This window comes from Vicugna pacos, chromosome 29, assembly GCF_048564905.1.
Source record: "Vicugna pacos chromosome 29, VicPac4, whole genome shotgun sequence".
NCBI lineage: Eukaryota > Metazoa > Chordata > Mammalia > Artiodactyla > Camelidae > Vicugna > Vicugna pacos.
The window spans coordinates 2,149,896-2,164,921 of NC_133015.1; the positions used below are offsets into that span (position 1 = coordinate 2,149,896).

Consider the following 15,026-nt stretch of genomic DNA (forward strand, 5'->3'; position numbering starts at 1 on the left):
TGGCTGTGGCTCATGAGTAGCTCAAGGGCATTCTTACTTCGTGGTTATTTCATGTTTAGTGTCGTGTCACAGAATCTTATTGTTAAATCGAAATTCAAAAGACATACTAATGTTTTAATTAATGAAGTTACCAAAGAGAAAGTAATAATATTCACTGTAGTGAAGAAGTATAAGTTAGTACAAACTTCTGGAAACTAGTTTGGAAAAATTTAAAACCTTTAAAAATGCTAATATCCTTGACCAAGGAAATTTTTTGAGACTACAAAAGAAATTCAAACCAAAATTTATATGGAAAGAAGTTTAACTAGATTGACTTTAGTAAAAGAATTTGTCTGAGTTTTTTCATATATGTGAAAATCAATGATGGCTCTCTTTGTCCTTTTAAAATATTGCTAAATGGTGAAAACTAATTCAAGATTCCCTTTCCACTTCATATATTAGAATTTTAAAGGTGTGTCCCTTAAATATTTATTATTTATTCCCTAAGTATAATATTAGCAGTGTGGTTAATATGTATTCTTACATAATATTCTTTTTTAGCACCTCTTTATAGACAGTTAAAATTTCTATTAAAAATATAAACTGTGAAAACAGAGTTACCATATGATCCAGCAGTCCCACTCCTGGGCATATATTCCAGAGGGAGCTCTAATTCAAAAAGAAACATGTACCCCAATGTTCACTCTTTACAGTAGCCAAGACATAGAAACAACCTATATGTCCAATGACAGATGATTGGATAAAGAATTTTGGTATATTTATACAATAAAATACTACTCAGCTATAAAAAAATAAATAATGCCATTTGCAGCAACATGGCTAGACCTAGAGATCATCATTTTAAGTGAAGTAAGCCAAAAAGAGAAAGAAAAATATATGATATCACTCATATGTGGAATCTTAAAAATAAAAAAAAGAAAAGAAAAAGGGCACTAATAAACTCATCTACAAAACAGAAACAGATTTGAAAACATAGCAAATAATCTTATAGTTACTGAGGGAAAGAGGGAAGGGATAAATTTGGGAGTTTGAGATTGCAGATGTTAGCCACTATATATAAAAATAGATTAAAAAAATAGATTTCTTCTGTATAGCACAGGGAACTGTATTCAACATCCTGTAATAAACTTTAATGAAAATGAATATATGTATGTATATGCATGACTGGGACATTTTGCTGTACACCCGAAATTGACACATTGTAACCAACTATACTTCAGTCAAAAAAATATATAAACTATTGCTACCTCCAACATCTTTTGCTAAGGATCTATAAATTGGAAGTTTTGAAGACTTAAATTTCCTTAAGTTCTAGGAAGTATTATTTAAATATTTAGAACCAAATATTATACTTTTAAGTTATAGTGTGTATATTCACCTTGAGTTCATTAATTTGTTAGGTAATGAGCTAAAGCCAGTTTTAAATAAAAATTCCAAATTAAAAATCTTAAATTCTCTTTAGCACATAAATCTCAGTGACATGTCTAAATCAGGTATAGTATAGCCAAAAAATAGGACAAAAACATACAGGTCTAGCACAGTTACCTCTGTCTCACTCATTTTCATTTTTACGATCTTTAGTACCTAAATTATATGTGATTTACAATCTTTGCTTTAAAAAAAATGATTGTCTTAATTTTTAATGCATTTGACAAGGTTTACTATTTCACAGGTCTCATTTCCTGGAGCCGGAAAACTTCCACACATCATTGGAGGATCAGATCTAATAGCTCATCATGCTCGAAAGAATACAGAGTTGGAAGAGTGGTTGAGACAGGAAATGGAGGTTAGTAGGAAATGAGGCCCAGTAACTTGTTTGATTTGCAGTTCGATTCCTTCTGATTTCCTTAGAGCAAACTCTCCTTAAAGCCAAACTTAAGGTAAGTGACCTAAGGTTGTCCATTCCGAAAAAGTCCTGAGTTACATAGCATTCAGATTAATTTGTACCTTTCTGGAACACTTCTTTAAGGCACTTCCAGATTTATTGATTGTATCTACAACTACACGCCGCCTAAGCTTCAGCAACCCAAACCTCTGTTATAACATTGCTCTTTTGGAAAAATGTGAACTGCTTCACAGCTCTACATGTTGGGGTGTAGTTTCCAAAAACTCACTGTTGACAGCTATCAGCTAATATATTTATAAACTGCTATAATGAGAGCTCAGAGGGAAGACTACAGAAAATCCGCTTGCTTTGCTTTCTGCCTGGGTGTTTTGAGTCCTAGTGGATATTATGTAACAAGACTGTCCATGTGATCCATAATTCATTCAGCCTCTTAACTTTTTGTTTTTTTAAACTGGAGAATTTAATAAAATTCAGTAAATGAGGAGCTTTTTAAAATAGAACTATTCTGTGGAAGTTAAGAATTCAGAAACACATGACCATTGAATTGAGTGGTAATCAGAGGCCAAATCCAAAGTTAGAAAGTCGTCTTAGTCTTTTTGCTGCCTGATTACCCAGTGTTACTGGTTCCAAAGGTGCGCTCCATCAGTCATCTCAACAGGCGGTTTGAAGTAGGGCTGTTTGGTAATTAGGAGGTAGGGGCATCTCTTGTCCTCTGATTTGACATAAGTTAAATCTCACTTTCTTGTCAATGTATCTTAACTTCTTTTCTGTATATTTCACTGCTTTGTTTCTCTGGATTGTAATTTTGGTAATTTCTTCAAATTGTCTTCCAGTGCAGCACTTCTCTCTTCAGCTCTGTCTGGTTGGTATTTCATTCAGTGTATTGTATTTTTTCATCACTGGAAGTCTGTTTCATTTATTCCTAAGTCTTCTTGTTCCCTGCTGATATTTTTAAGGTCCTCTTTTGTGTTCTTTGTCTAGTGATATCAATACCTAAAGTGTTGATCTCTTTCATCTAGTTCTCGCTCATGTTTCTAAGTAAATATTTTGTGATCTTTGAACGTGAGCTGTTTGTTTTCCTTGAAACTTGATCTGTGGGAATTCCTTAAGTCCTAAATTCTGGTTTATTTCCTCCAGAAAAGATATGTTTGTGTCTGCCAGCCTTGTTCTGCCAATTAAAGACCACTTGAATCTCTGCGTGTGATTCTTTTGGATCATTCAGGTAGTTAATATATACCTGGACCAGGAGCCTGAGTGAGAAAGCCAGCCTGTCATTGTAAACTTAAGTGTGATTTTTAAAATTTCTTCCTTCACCCTATGTCGGGGTCAAGAGAGGCAAGGTTCTGTTACTTCCTTTGTGTTGTAGGGTTTGTTCCACTTGCACCCTTTAGTACTGGAGTCTTTCATTATATTTCCTACCTTGGGTTTTCTTTCATAACACTCATTCTTCATACAGACATCAAAGGACAGTCCAGGTTTTTTATGGTTTGCAGATCCGCACAGAGCAGCGCAAAAGCTGACTGCTGCTTACTAACATCCCAGGATTTGTGTTTTGCTAAATTGTGAGTTTAATGTAGTCTTCAGCGGTTTGTTTTTTAAAAATGCTTCTTTTAATCAAAAACTTGTTCGATCACTCAAGAAAATAGGGTTATAGGGTTATTTACTGTCAAAAAATGGGAGAGTGGAGGTAATATCCTTTCTTCCTTTCTTTTTTGAAAGAGTATTTGGCTTTACTGTTTTATAAATGTACCTTCCAAAGAATTACGGTAGTATGCAAAAGAATGAAGAAGTTAGAATCCTAATTATCCACTGAAACATTAAATGTAATGTTCCAGACGTCTCTTTACTGGGGAGGAGTGAGAGGTAGGGACAGTGTTGAAAGGGAGAGAAAGAGACTGATAGAAGGAAATAAAACTGAAAGTATTGCTGAATTTGTGTAAATGTTTCTTCCTTTCAAGATATTTTCTGAGATCCCTAAATATGAAAGACGCTATCAGGTTAGAATCAGTTACTTGTTTCAAACTCTACATTCTGATTTTAGATACTGTTTGTTGGCTCCCTGCTGTGAAGAGTGAGGAAATTGTTTACACTCCTTCCCTTTCCTTCCCCCACCTCATGCCAGTCCTCCTTTTCCCCTCTTTTTAGGTGACTTGCATGCCTACAATATTCCTTCTTAAGCTTGAAAGTCAGTAACAATCAGAATATATCTCAGTGTGGATCATTCTCCGTTCATTTTTCCCAGAATACAGTATGCTATTTTGATTTGTATATGGAGTTCTTTTTTTATTTCGAGAAACTTTTCTGTTACATCTTTACAAACATTTTTATAGTTGCTGGGTTTGCTACATTTAAGGCATAAGTTTCCTTTTATTAAATCACCTCTGCCCTCCACATTCATTTCTTCCACAGTTATTATGCTTTTATTAAGCTCTTTCACTCTACCAGAAATTCAGGTTTCAGTTGTGTCTGTTTCTCACCAGCTGTGTGACTTTGAGAAAATTACTTAACCAAATCTTTATGCTTCTGTTTCTTCCTGTGCAGCATGGGAACAATAATAGTACCTTTGTTTCACAGGGTTTTTTGTGAGAATTATATAAGATACTATTTACAAAGCATTTTTAACAGTGGAAATGGTGTTAGCTGTTTCTCATTAATTTTGAAATGGGATTATTAGAGTTCTGAGTTTGTTTACTTAGCATTCACTCCATTTGATTTCATCATGATTTTTATCATCTAACTTTCTTGTTCTTATTTCATTGCTTTTCATGTTACTATTAATTTTATTTATTTTTTTATTCTTGAGTTATTTCTTGCAGACTAGGTTCTTGAACTGTCCTTGGCATGTTCTGTTCCAGTCTCTTCTTTTCCCATCTGGCTGTGAAGTGGCTTTTCTGTTTTCTTTAGTCTTGTAGCTATTTAAAGTCAAATGCCTGGTCCAGATATTGCTTGCTGTGTGAAGCATCATATGACATCTTACGCAAGGGTTTCATTCTAAAGCCAGTGGATGAGACAAGAATTGAATGCAGTTGAAATTACTCCTTCCCATCTTAGCTTGCTTGTGAAGAACGGGATTACCCTGATGCCTCCACTCTGGGAGTATGGCCGTGTGCTCAGTCACAGGCCTACGGTGTGCCCCATCTACTTTCTGTTGCCTGAAGACATTGATTTGAGGAAAGGAGGGACTCAGCTGGAGCTATGTGCAGCTCTTTCTTGGGATTGAATTAAATATGTGCCAGGGAGTATATTCCACTAAATCTCTCTTCTTTTTGTTAGAACGACTTTAGGTGCCCGAGGTAGGATTTGCTCTTTAAGATAATAGAGTTGACCTTCTCTTTCTGCAGGGCCCCTGCGTCTCTATAAAGGTGCTTCTGTCTTGATGTCTCATTTCCCTAGGCTTGCCCCAGCTGCTCTTCTGCATTCCCTGCCCTTTGTTCTTTTTCAGCCCTTCCTTCTCTGCCTCTGCTGCAGGCCAGTCTTGCTTTTCATAATCACTTACTCAGTTCCCGTCCTTTGCCTGAACTTCGGGTATTTTCATTTCAGTAAATGTAGCAGTTCTTTAAAATCTATCCAACCTGATTTGAATTTTGTAAAACTGGGAGATGCAGTTTCCCCAGGCTCTTAAAAAATGCCAGTAATACGAGAATTTCTGTTTCTTAGTACTGTTACACTTAATGTTTTTACTAAGATACATAAGATAAAGCTTATTTTTCTTTACTATATTAAACTTTAAAATTAACATCCCCTGCTAGAAAGCTTTTAAGAGTGTTTAGGATAATGGTACCAGCAGCTTTTTTAACAACTGTGGAAATCATGTCTTCCCATTTATGTTCTGCTGTACCTATTAGAAAATGTAAAAAAAGACAATTTCATTTTAACATTTCACTGTATGAATAGAAAATCATTCTGTAAGTTTGAATCCTGCAAGTCATTCTTCTAGGCCTTTTCCAGAGACTCGGAAGCAGTGTAACAGCCTGAGTGATAGCTGGTGCTCTTACTCAGGTAAACCTGGTCGATCTCAGTTCTTCCATATGACAGCTTTTTGATCCCTCTGCAAGTTATTAAACCTAAGTCTCTGTTCCCTTATTGGTTAAACTTGGTGTAAATAGTGTAAAAATAGTAATGAAGTTAAAATGAGATTTTTAGAAACAGTTTTCAGACAGTATTTGGAAGTACACAAATGTAAATTATTTACAGGAAACATACACTGTCTGCATTAAGAGAATGATGGTCTTTTAGTAGAGTTATGATACAAATAATGACAACAGAAGGTAGAAATTGATAAGCATTTAGGAGTTGTGCAGCTAAAGTTTTGGGGAAGTTCTTCAGAGCAGATGTTACTTTTAAATGAAGAAGGTCAGGATGCTATTGTTAAAGAGGTGAAGCACATTCCTTGACACATAGTAGGCACTACAAAATCACTGAATGAATGCAACCTTGAAAGATGGTCAGATGTGGAAAGATGTGGGAAAGGAGGTAATTTTCTGGGTAGAGGGAGAAACCTGGACAAAAGCAGAGGGTCACAGGGTGTTTATTAGGAAGTGGGTTTGGTTTTTTGTTTCTGTTTTTTCTTTTTTATGATTTGCTTTTAACTGGCCTACAGAGTTCCTGAAGAAGAGAGCGAGAAGGGGTTGAGAAGGTAGAATGGAGCCAGGTTACGAAGAGCCTTTCCCGTTTTTAAGAGTCAGACTCAAGAGTCTGTGTTTTCTTTGGTAGGTGGGAGAAGTCATTGAAAGGTTTTGAGTGACACATGGTAGGATCATAGCCGGACTTTAGGAAGATACATCCAGCACAGGGCATGTCCAGTCCTAACTCTCAAAGGTGCTTTAGAAGTGTGGTGAGTTTGTGTTTAAAATTGTCTTGTGGGTGAGGTGTTTCAGCAGCAGCTTCTGAGCCCTGATCTGGGGCTGTGACGAAGAGAGCAGCGTTACTTGGAGAGCTGCTCTGGTTGAAGTTGGGGTCAGTGTTACCTGTTCAGCCCCTTCATCAGCAGCATGATTTCAAAACACTGAGATTTCATTTGGTAGAAGGGTTCTGCTGGGAAAAAAAAAGTTTAAAAACACAACAAGCTAGCAGGATACATGTTGGTTGCCTTTGAAAGGAGATTGGCTGCAGAAAGTTGTTTAATTAGAGAATTCTTGCATAATCTTGGTATGATGTGAAAATGGAAAGGATCTGTTGAAGGGAAAGAAGTCATAGAGGCATGAATTCATAGACCTGGTTACCTCCTGGGTGTGGAAATCTCGGAGCTGGCTGTGATCATCCAGCACAGCAGTTTTATTAACTGTATACATCACTGAGCAAATGTGTGAAATGACGTTTATTTTTTCAGGTGCAAAATCAACATGCAAAAGAGGAATCTCTTGCTGATGATCTCTTTAGGTAAAGTTTAATTTCACCTTTCTCATGAATCTTTGAGAGATGTATGTAAAAATTCAGTTCTATTCTTAGAGTTTACATATTTATTTTGTCTGTCCTTGGAAATAGGTGCTTAGTCCCTTCACATAAAGAATGTTTTGTTTTTAATGTATGGATTTCTTTTTACTGCTTGAATACCTCTTATTTGAGTTTACTGGATATAGCTTTTGAGATTTGGACTTAACCCAGTTGTACTGTATCACAAAATATTTAAATTTAATGGGCACATTTAGGCAAAAGAAGGTTCCACAGCTGCATGAGTTTGGCTGATTTTTTAGCTCTGAATAGAATCATGAATGGGTTTTGAAATAAGACAAATGAAATGCCAGACCATTTGTTTAGTTTTATTTGGCGCATACTTGAAAATAAGAGGCTGGATTAGAGTTTCAGAGCAGGTTTTTGTGGGAGGGTTAGAGGAGTTATAATGGGTGATTATAATTTAGTTCTGATTTAACATTTTTAGCATTCCTGCACGCCCAGTAAACCTTATGATAGTTAGCTCTCAAATGCTCGTAAAGTACAATATTGTGGGTAGATACTGGCTGGGGAGAACACTGTTTTCCTAGGAAATACTATATTTTTGAGTCTGTTCTATAGCCACTTTCTTTAATTTCATTATTGACAGTATAAATCATTGATGACAGTGTTGACTCTTCTTTTTTGGGGATGGGTGGTAATTAGGGTTATTTATTTATTTTTAGAGGAAGTACTGGGGATTGGACTCAGGACCTCATGCATGCTAATAAGCCAGTACTCTGCCACTTGAGCTGTACCCTCCACCCTACTTTTCATAAATATAGTCAAATGAGAATGCCTCGTTGCCCGACTACATTTCGTTTAGTTGCTATAGGAGAAAATTTTGTAAAATAATTATATTTTAGGTTCATTATGCTCTTTTGCACAAATGGTGTATACTTTAATTTGAGGCTGGAGAGGTCTATTGGAAGCTGTCCTGGAGAAAGTATAAAAATGTGTATCTATTTTTAAACTGTTTTCATTAATTATTTTAGTGCTTGGACAGGATTTTTTTTTATGATGTTTTATTTTTACCAAATGTTCATCAAAGCAACATCAAAAGTTGCTTTTGAAAGTAAAAATGTCAGTGTTTACCATCTGATCCTAAGGATAAAGTTCGCGCTCTAATTTTGTTTGCTGAAGTATGACTGTTTTGAAAGCCCTTATACTTTAAAAAGTAAAAGAAGTACTGTCATTTATCTAGATATTGGTTAACCCTGTTTTCTTTCTTTGCAGATACAACCCTAATATAAAAAGGAGAAGATAATAGGGTTTTTATAAAGAAGCCATGGAAAAGAAAAGCCATTTTCTATCAAGAGTTTACTTCAAGTTTCTTATGGGATACATGCATCTAGTATATAGAAGAGATTTAAGTTTATGGCCTAAATTTGTTAAATAAAATGCACAAAACTCCATTTCTTTTGTGTTTGACAATTAGTATTGTTTGTTCTGTTTTTGGTCTTTGTCATCTCATCTGTTATGACAATTATTTTTCATTTTTAAATGTGGTTTTAATTTATTGAATAATTAATATAGTCACAGTTCAAAATACTAAAAGTATAAAAAGGTAAAAGATTAAAAAAGTCTCCCTTCTACCACTGTGCTAGCAATTTGTTTCCCCTCCTCTGAAAAAATTCGTAGTACTCATTTCTTATGAGTATTTACAGAGATTTTTAATGCCTATTCAAATTTCTATGCATGCCATTTTTCAATAATTTCGTACAAAAATGATAGCATAATATATACAGTATTCTATGCCTTGTTCTTTTTCACGGACTGGATTAGAAGGTCATAGGCATATCAGAGCATAATTTTCATAAATAGTTTTAATTATCGTTTCTTTTCCATTATGCTGTAGTCTTCCCTGAGCTGAAGTAACCCAAATGAAATGGATTTCAGTGTCAAAGATGTCACCGCCATATTATTCTGGTCCTGGAAACGGCAGTGGAAGACTTACCAAGCTTCTGGATAGGTCTCGCTGGGATGCGATAAGATCTGTTTGTGGGTCTAACTGCGCTGGACCTCTCATTTTGTATGTGTAAAGTAAACGTGATAATTAGTCTTCTTTCTGCCTCGAAAGGAGATGATAAGAAAAAGTGGATTTTTTTTTTGAATTTTGTCATATAGACAGCTTTTGGCTGTACGCTAGAATTAGGGTAAAGTCTTTTTGTCAACTCTTAAGGACTGATGCATTTTGTCCTAGAAAATAGAACAAGTCTTTTGTACTGACTGAAAGCTTCCTAGTCTCATGTAAATTCTGCCACCCTAACAAACTTACCTTTTTAGGTTGTGAGAGAGAACATAACATGAAAAACTGTGTCATAAATTAATTTGTACTGTTGCTAGATCTTCATGGAATATTCAGTGTTCCCCCATAGTCAGACAAGGGAAGTCACCACATTTAAGTATCTGGCTAAGATACTTTCCACCCTGGACCAGCGCGCAGGACATACCATTTCCTTTCAGGAGATAGTCTGTAAATGTCACATCTTTTTCTTGTTTCTTTGTTTCATTATCCCTTACAAGTGTCAGGTCAGTGTTTAATAATGCTGTTGAAATCTTTTATGTCCTTTCTGTTTTTTTGTCCACTCTTTACTAGTTACTGAAAGGTGAATATTAAAATCCCCAACTATAGTGGATTTGTTTTTTTCTCCCTTTAGTTCTGTCAATTTTTGCTTCACTTTTTTTTAGTTTTATTGAAATACAAATTAGGGCATATAGTATAATGATTTGGTATAAATATATAAGTGAAATGATCACCATAGTAAGTTTAGTCAGTCTCGATCTCCTCATATAGTTAGAAAGTTTTTATCTCTTGTGACGAGAACTTTTAGCATATCTTAAAGATTATCAACTTCAATTACTGTAAAATGTAGTCAGCATGCTGTGCATTGTCTCCCTAGAGCCTGCTCATCTTAGAACTGGAAGTTTGTTTAACTTTTGACTCCCTACCTCAGGCAACCACCAGTCTGTTCTTCGTTTCTGTAAGTTTGTTTTTTTTAGATTCCACATACAAGTGAGGTCATACAGTTTTTGTCTTTGTCATTTTATTTAATGTAATGCCCTCAAAGTCAATCAGTGCAAAGTGGATTAAAGACTTGAACTTAATAGCTGTTGTCACAGCAGAATTTCCTTTTTTATGGCTGGATGATAGATAGCCCATTGTGTACATATATCACATTTTTAAATTTTTTTTCTTTTTTTGGTATAATTTCAGAAAAACAGTAATGTTTCTTTTTTTTAATTTTTTTTTATTGAGTTATAGCACATTTTCTTTATTCATCCTTTAATGGACATCTAGGTTGTTTTCATGTCTTGACTATTGTAAATAATGCTGCAATGAACAAAGATGCGTATATTTCTTTGAAATAGTGGTTTTGTTTCCTTCAGATATATAGCCAGAAGTGGAATCACTGGATCATAATGATATTTTAATTTTTAATTTTTGAAGGAACTTCCACATTGTTTTCCATAGTAGCTATACCAATTTACATCCCCACAAACAATGCATAGGGGTTCCCTTTTATCCACGTCCTCGCCAACACTTGTTATCTCTTACATTTTTGATGACAGCCATTCTAACAGGTGTGAGGTGATGTGTCATTGCGCTTTTGATTTTATTTCCCTGATGATGAGTGATGGTGACCACTTTTTCATGTACTTGTTGGCCATCTGTATGTCTGGAGAAACGTCTATTCAGTTCCTCTGCCCATTTATTAATTGAATCGTTTGACTTTTGCTATTGAGTTCTTTATGTATTTTGGAATATTAACCCCTTACCAGATACTTAGTTTGCAAATATTTTCTCCCATTCCCTTGGTTACCTTTTCATTTTGTTGATGGTTTCCTTTGATCTGCAGGACGTTTTCAGTTTGGTGTAGGCCCATTTGTTTATTTTCCTTTTATTGCCTTTGCCCTTGTCAAATCCAGAAAAATCATTTCCATTACCTATGTCAAGGAGCTTACTTCCTATGGTTTCTTCTAGGAATTGTATGCTTTCAAGTATTACGTTCAAATCTTTAGTCCATTTTGCATTGATTTTATTTATATGGTGTAAGATAATGGTTCAGTTTCAGTTGTTTGCATTTGGCTGTCCGGTTTTCCCAACACCATTTATTAAAGAGAGTATCCTTTCCCCATTGTATATTCAAGGATCTTTTGTCAAAAATTAACTGACCATGAATTCCTGGCCTTATTTCTGGGCTCTCTATTATCGATGACCTGTATGTCTTTTTATGCCAGTACTGTACTGTTTTGATTGATACAGCTTTGTAATATACTTTGAAATCAAGAAGTGTGCTGCCTCTAGCTTTGTTCTTCTTTCTCAAGACTCTTTCTGCTTTTTAAGGTTTTTTGAGTCCATAAAATTTTTACAATTGTTCTATTTTTGTGAAAAATGCCATTGGAATTTTGATAAGGATTTCACTGATTCTCTACATTGTTTTGGGTAGGATGGATATTTAACAATATTAACTGTTGCAGCCCAAGGGCACAGAATATCTTTCCATTTATTTGTGTCTTCTATACTATCAGTGTCTGACAGTTTTCAGTGTACAAATCTTTCACCTTCTTGGTTGAATTTATTCCTAAGTGGTTTGGGTTTTTTTGTTTTTGATACTACTTTGTAATTTGGATTCCTTTTCTAAAATTTCTCTTTCTGGTAGTTTGTTTTTGGTGTATAGAAATGCAACTGATTTTTGTATATTGATTTTATATCCTGCAACTTTATTGAACTCATTTTTTGACTCTAACAAGTTGTTTTGTTTTGTTTTGTTTTTGGGAAGTCTTGAGGGTTGTCAATGTACATCCTGTCATCTGAAAATAGAAGAACTTTTACTTTTTTTTTTCTGATTTGGAGCCTTTTATTTATTTTCGTGGTTATTTTTTGTTTGTTTATTTGTTTCTCTTTTAACTAACCTTTTGTACTTTTTAAAAATAATTTGCTGTATTTTTTAGAGTCCACATATAAGTGATATCATATGATATTTGTCTTTTTCTGTCTGACTTACTTCACTTAGTATGGTGAAGCCATAGCTGCCCCCTACCTCTGTGAGACTCCAAGACCAGTAGGTAGGTCTGGTCCAGGCTTCTATCAGATTATTGCTGTATCCCTGGGTCCCAGTGTATGTGAGGTTTGGTGTGTGCCCTTTAAGCAGGAGGTCTCTATTTCCCCCAGTCATTTGGGACTCCCAAAATTAAGCCCCACTCACCCTCAAAGCCAAATGCTGTTGGCAGCTCGTCTTCCGGATGCAGGACCCCTGGGCTAGGGAGTCCAGCGTGGAGCTCAGCGTGGAGCTCTCATTCCTGTGGGAAAACCTCTGCAATATAATTATTCTCCAGTTTATGGGTCACCACCTCCGGATATGGGACTTGATTATAACATGAGTCCGCTCCTCCAACCCGTCTTGTTGTGGTTCCTTTTTTTTTTTTTGTATCTTTCATTGTAGAAGGTCTTTTCTGGTAAGTTCCAAGCATTTCCATCCATGGTGGTTCTGAAGGTCATCGTCATTTTGGTGTGCTCATGAGAGGAGGTGAGCATAAGGTCTGTGTACTTCACCGTTCTGTCCAGTCTTGGGAGCCTTTATTCTTTTTCTTGCCACGTTGCTCTAGCTGTGACTCCAGTACTCTGCTGAATAGCTGTGGTTAAAGTGGGCTTTACTGGGTTTTTTTGTTACCTTAGAGGAAAAGCTTTTGGTTTTTTACTTTTGAGTATTATGTTGTGGGCTTGTAATATATGGCCTTTATTATGTTGAGGTATGTGCACTCTGTACTCACTTTATTGAGAGTTTTTATCATAAATGGATGTTCAGTTTTGTCAGATGGCTTTTTCTGCATCGGTTGAGATGATCCTATGATTTTTCTTCATTTTCTTAAAGCGTTGTGCCACATTGATTTGCAGAACCACTTGTCGAACCATCGCTGCATTCATTCCTGGAATAAATCCCACTTGATCATGGTGTATGATCCTTTTAATGTATTGTTAAATGTGGTTTGCTGATACTTTGTTGAGGGTTTTTGCATCTGTGTTCATCAGGAATATAAGCCAGTCATTTTATTGTCCTGTAGTAGCCGTTTCTAGTTTTGGAATCGGGGTAATGGCTTCATAAAATGAGGTTGGAAGTGTTTCCTCCTCTTCAAATTTTTGGCAGAATTTGAGAAGGATTGGTATTAATTATCCCTTAAGTGTTTTGTGGAACTCATCAGTGAAGCCATCTAGACCTGGGTTTTCTCTTGCGGGAGGTTTTTTGATTATTGATTCAGTCTCCTTAGTGTTAATTGTGATTGTTTATCATAGTGGGGTATTCTGTTACTGTATTACTGTTTATTTCTTCCTTCAACTCTGTTAATATTTGCTTACAGGTTTAGGTGATACTGTATTGAGTGGGTAAATATTTACACTTGTTGTAGCCTCTTGTTGGATAGACCCTTAATATAATATAATGACTGTCTTCGTCTTGTATTATACTCTTAGGCTAGAAGTATGTTTTGTCTAAGGATAACTACTTCTGCTTTCTTTTCATTTTCATTTACATGGAATATCTTTTTCATCTCTTCACTTTTAATTTGTATTCTGAAAGCTAATGTGAGTCTCTTGTAGGCAGCATAGACTTTGGACTCGTTTGTTTGTTTATCCATTCAGCCACTGTGTCTTTTTTTACTGGAGAATTTATTGTCCTTTTACATTTGAAGTAACTGGATAGGTGTGAACTTACTGTTGGCATTTTGTTGTTTTCTGGCTAATTTCTGTAAATCGTTTTGTAATTCATTTGTACCTTTCTTTTAATCTTGTTTTCTTCCTTTGTGATTTTGAAGATTTTCTGAAATGATATGTTTAGATTCCTTTGTCTTTTGTGCATGTACTGTAGGCTTTTACTTTGTGGTTCCGACGAGGCATACATATAACATTACGTATAACATCTTAGAGTTACACCAGTCTGTTTTACACTGGTAACAGCTTTGAATGCTTACTAATGTCTGCATTTTAACCCTTCACACCCCCACATTTTATGTTTTTGATAGCACAATTTACATCCCTTTACCTTATGTCAGCATTGATAAATTCTTGTAGCTATAATTATTTTTCTACTTTTGTCTTATAGTCTTTATATTAGATTTATAAGTATTTACCCATCACCATTACACTTTTCTAAATTTAACTGTATATTTACCTTTACCTGTGAGGTTTATATTTTCATGTTTTCCTGTTACTAAGTAGCATCTTTCTTTTCAGCTTGAAGAGTCCCTGTAACTTTTCCTGTAAGGCCGGCGGAGTGGTGACAAACTCCTTTAGCTGTTGCTGCCTGGAACGCTCCACCTCTCCTTCGATTCTGAAGGGCGGTGTTGCTGGGTAGAGGATTCTTGCTTGGGAAGGTTTCGTATTGTCCGCAATGTGAATATATCATTCCATTCCCTTCTGGCCTGCCATGTTTATGCTGACTAATCTGATACTTCTATGGGGGTTCACTTATAAGTAACAAGTTGATTTTCTCATTCTGCTTTCAAGATTCTCTGTCTTTAATTGTTGACAGTTTGGGGTTCTTCTTGTTTGGAACTCTTCATGCTTCCAGGAGCTGAATGTCTGTTTCTTTCCACAGGTTAGATGGATGTTTTCAGCTATGCTTTTAATAGGCTTTCTTCCCTTTTCCCTCTCTCGTCTCCTTTTGAAAACCCTATAGTGCCAATTAATGGCATCTTTTTTGTTTTTTAAGCTGTATTTACTCTTCTTCATTCCTTTTTCTTTTTAATTCTC

General features: G+C 35.5%; 1 protein-coding gene across 4 annotated transcripts in view; it reads left to right on the plus strand.

The window, feature by feature from the left end:
• The window catches only part of NBN (nibrin), a 55,298-nt gene extending 46,607 nt beyond the window's left edge, over nucleotides 1–8,691 (plus strand). For 3 of the 4 annotated variants that reach the window (XM_072951710.1, XM_072951712.1, XM_072951711.1), the window contains 3 exons: nucleotides 1,673–1,786; nucleotides 7,176–7,225; nucleotides 8,513–8,691. In XM_072951710.1, the coding sequence (XP_072807811.1) occupies nucleotides 1,673–1,786; nucleotides 7,176–7,225; nucleotides 8,513–8,543 (195 nt within the window). In that variant the 3' untranslated portion in view covers nucleotides 8,544–8,691. Of the gene's footprint in view, nucleotides 1–1,672; nucleotides 1,787–7,175; nucleotides 7,226–8,512 lie in introns of those variants that run through there. The other variant, XR_012065400.1, reaches the window with a different exon arrangement.
• Nucleotides 8,692–15,026: the final 6,335 nt, after the last annotated feature.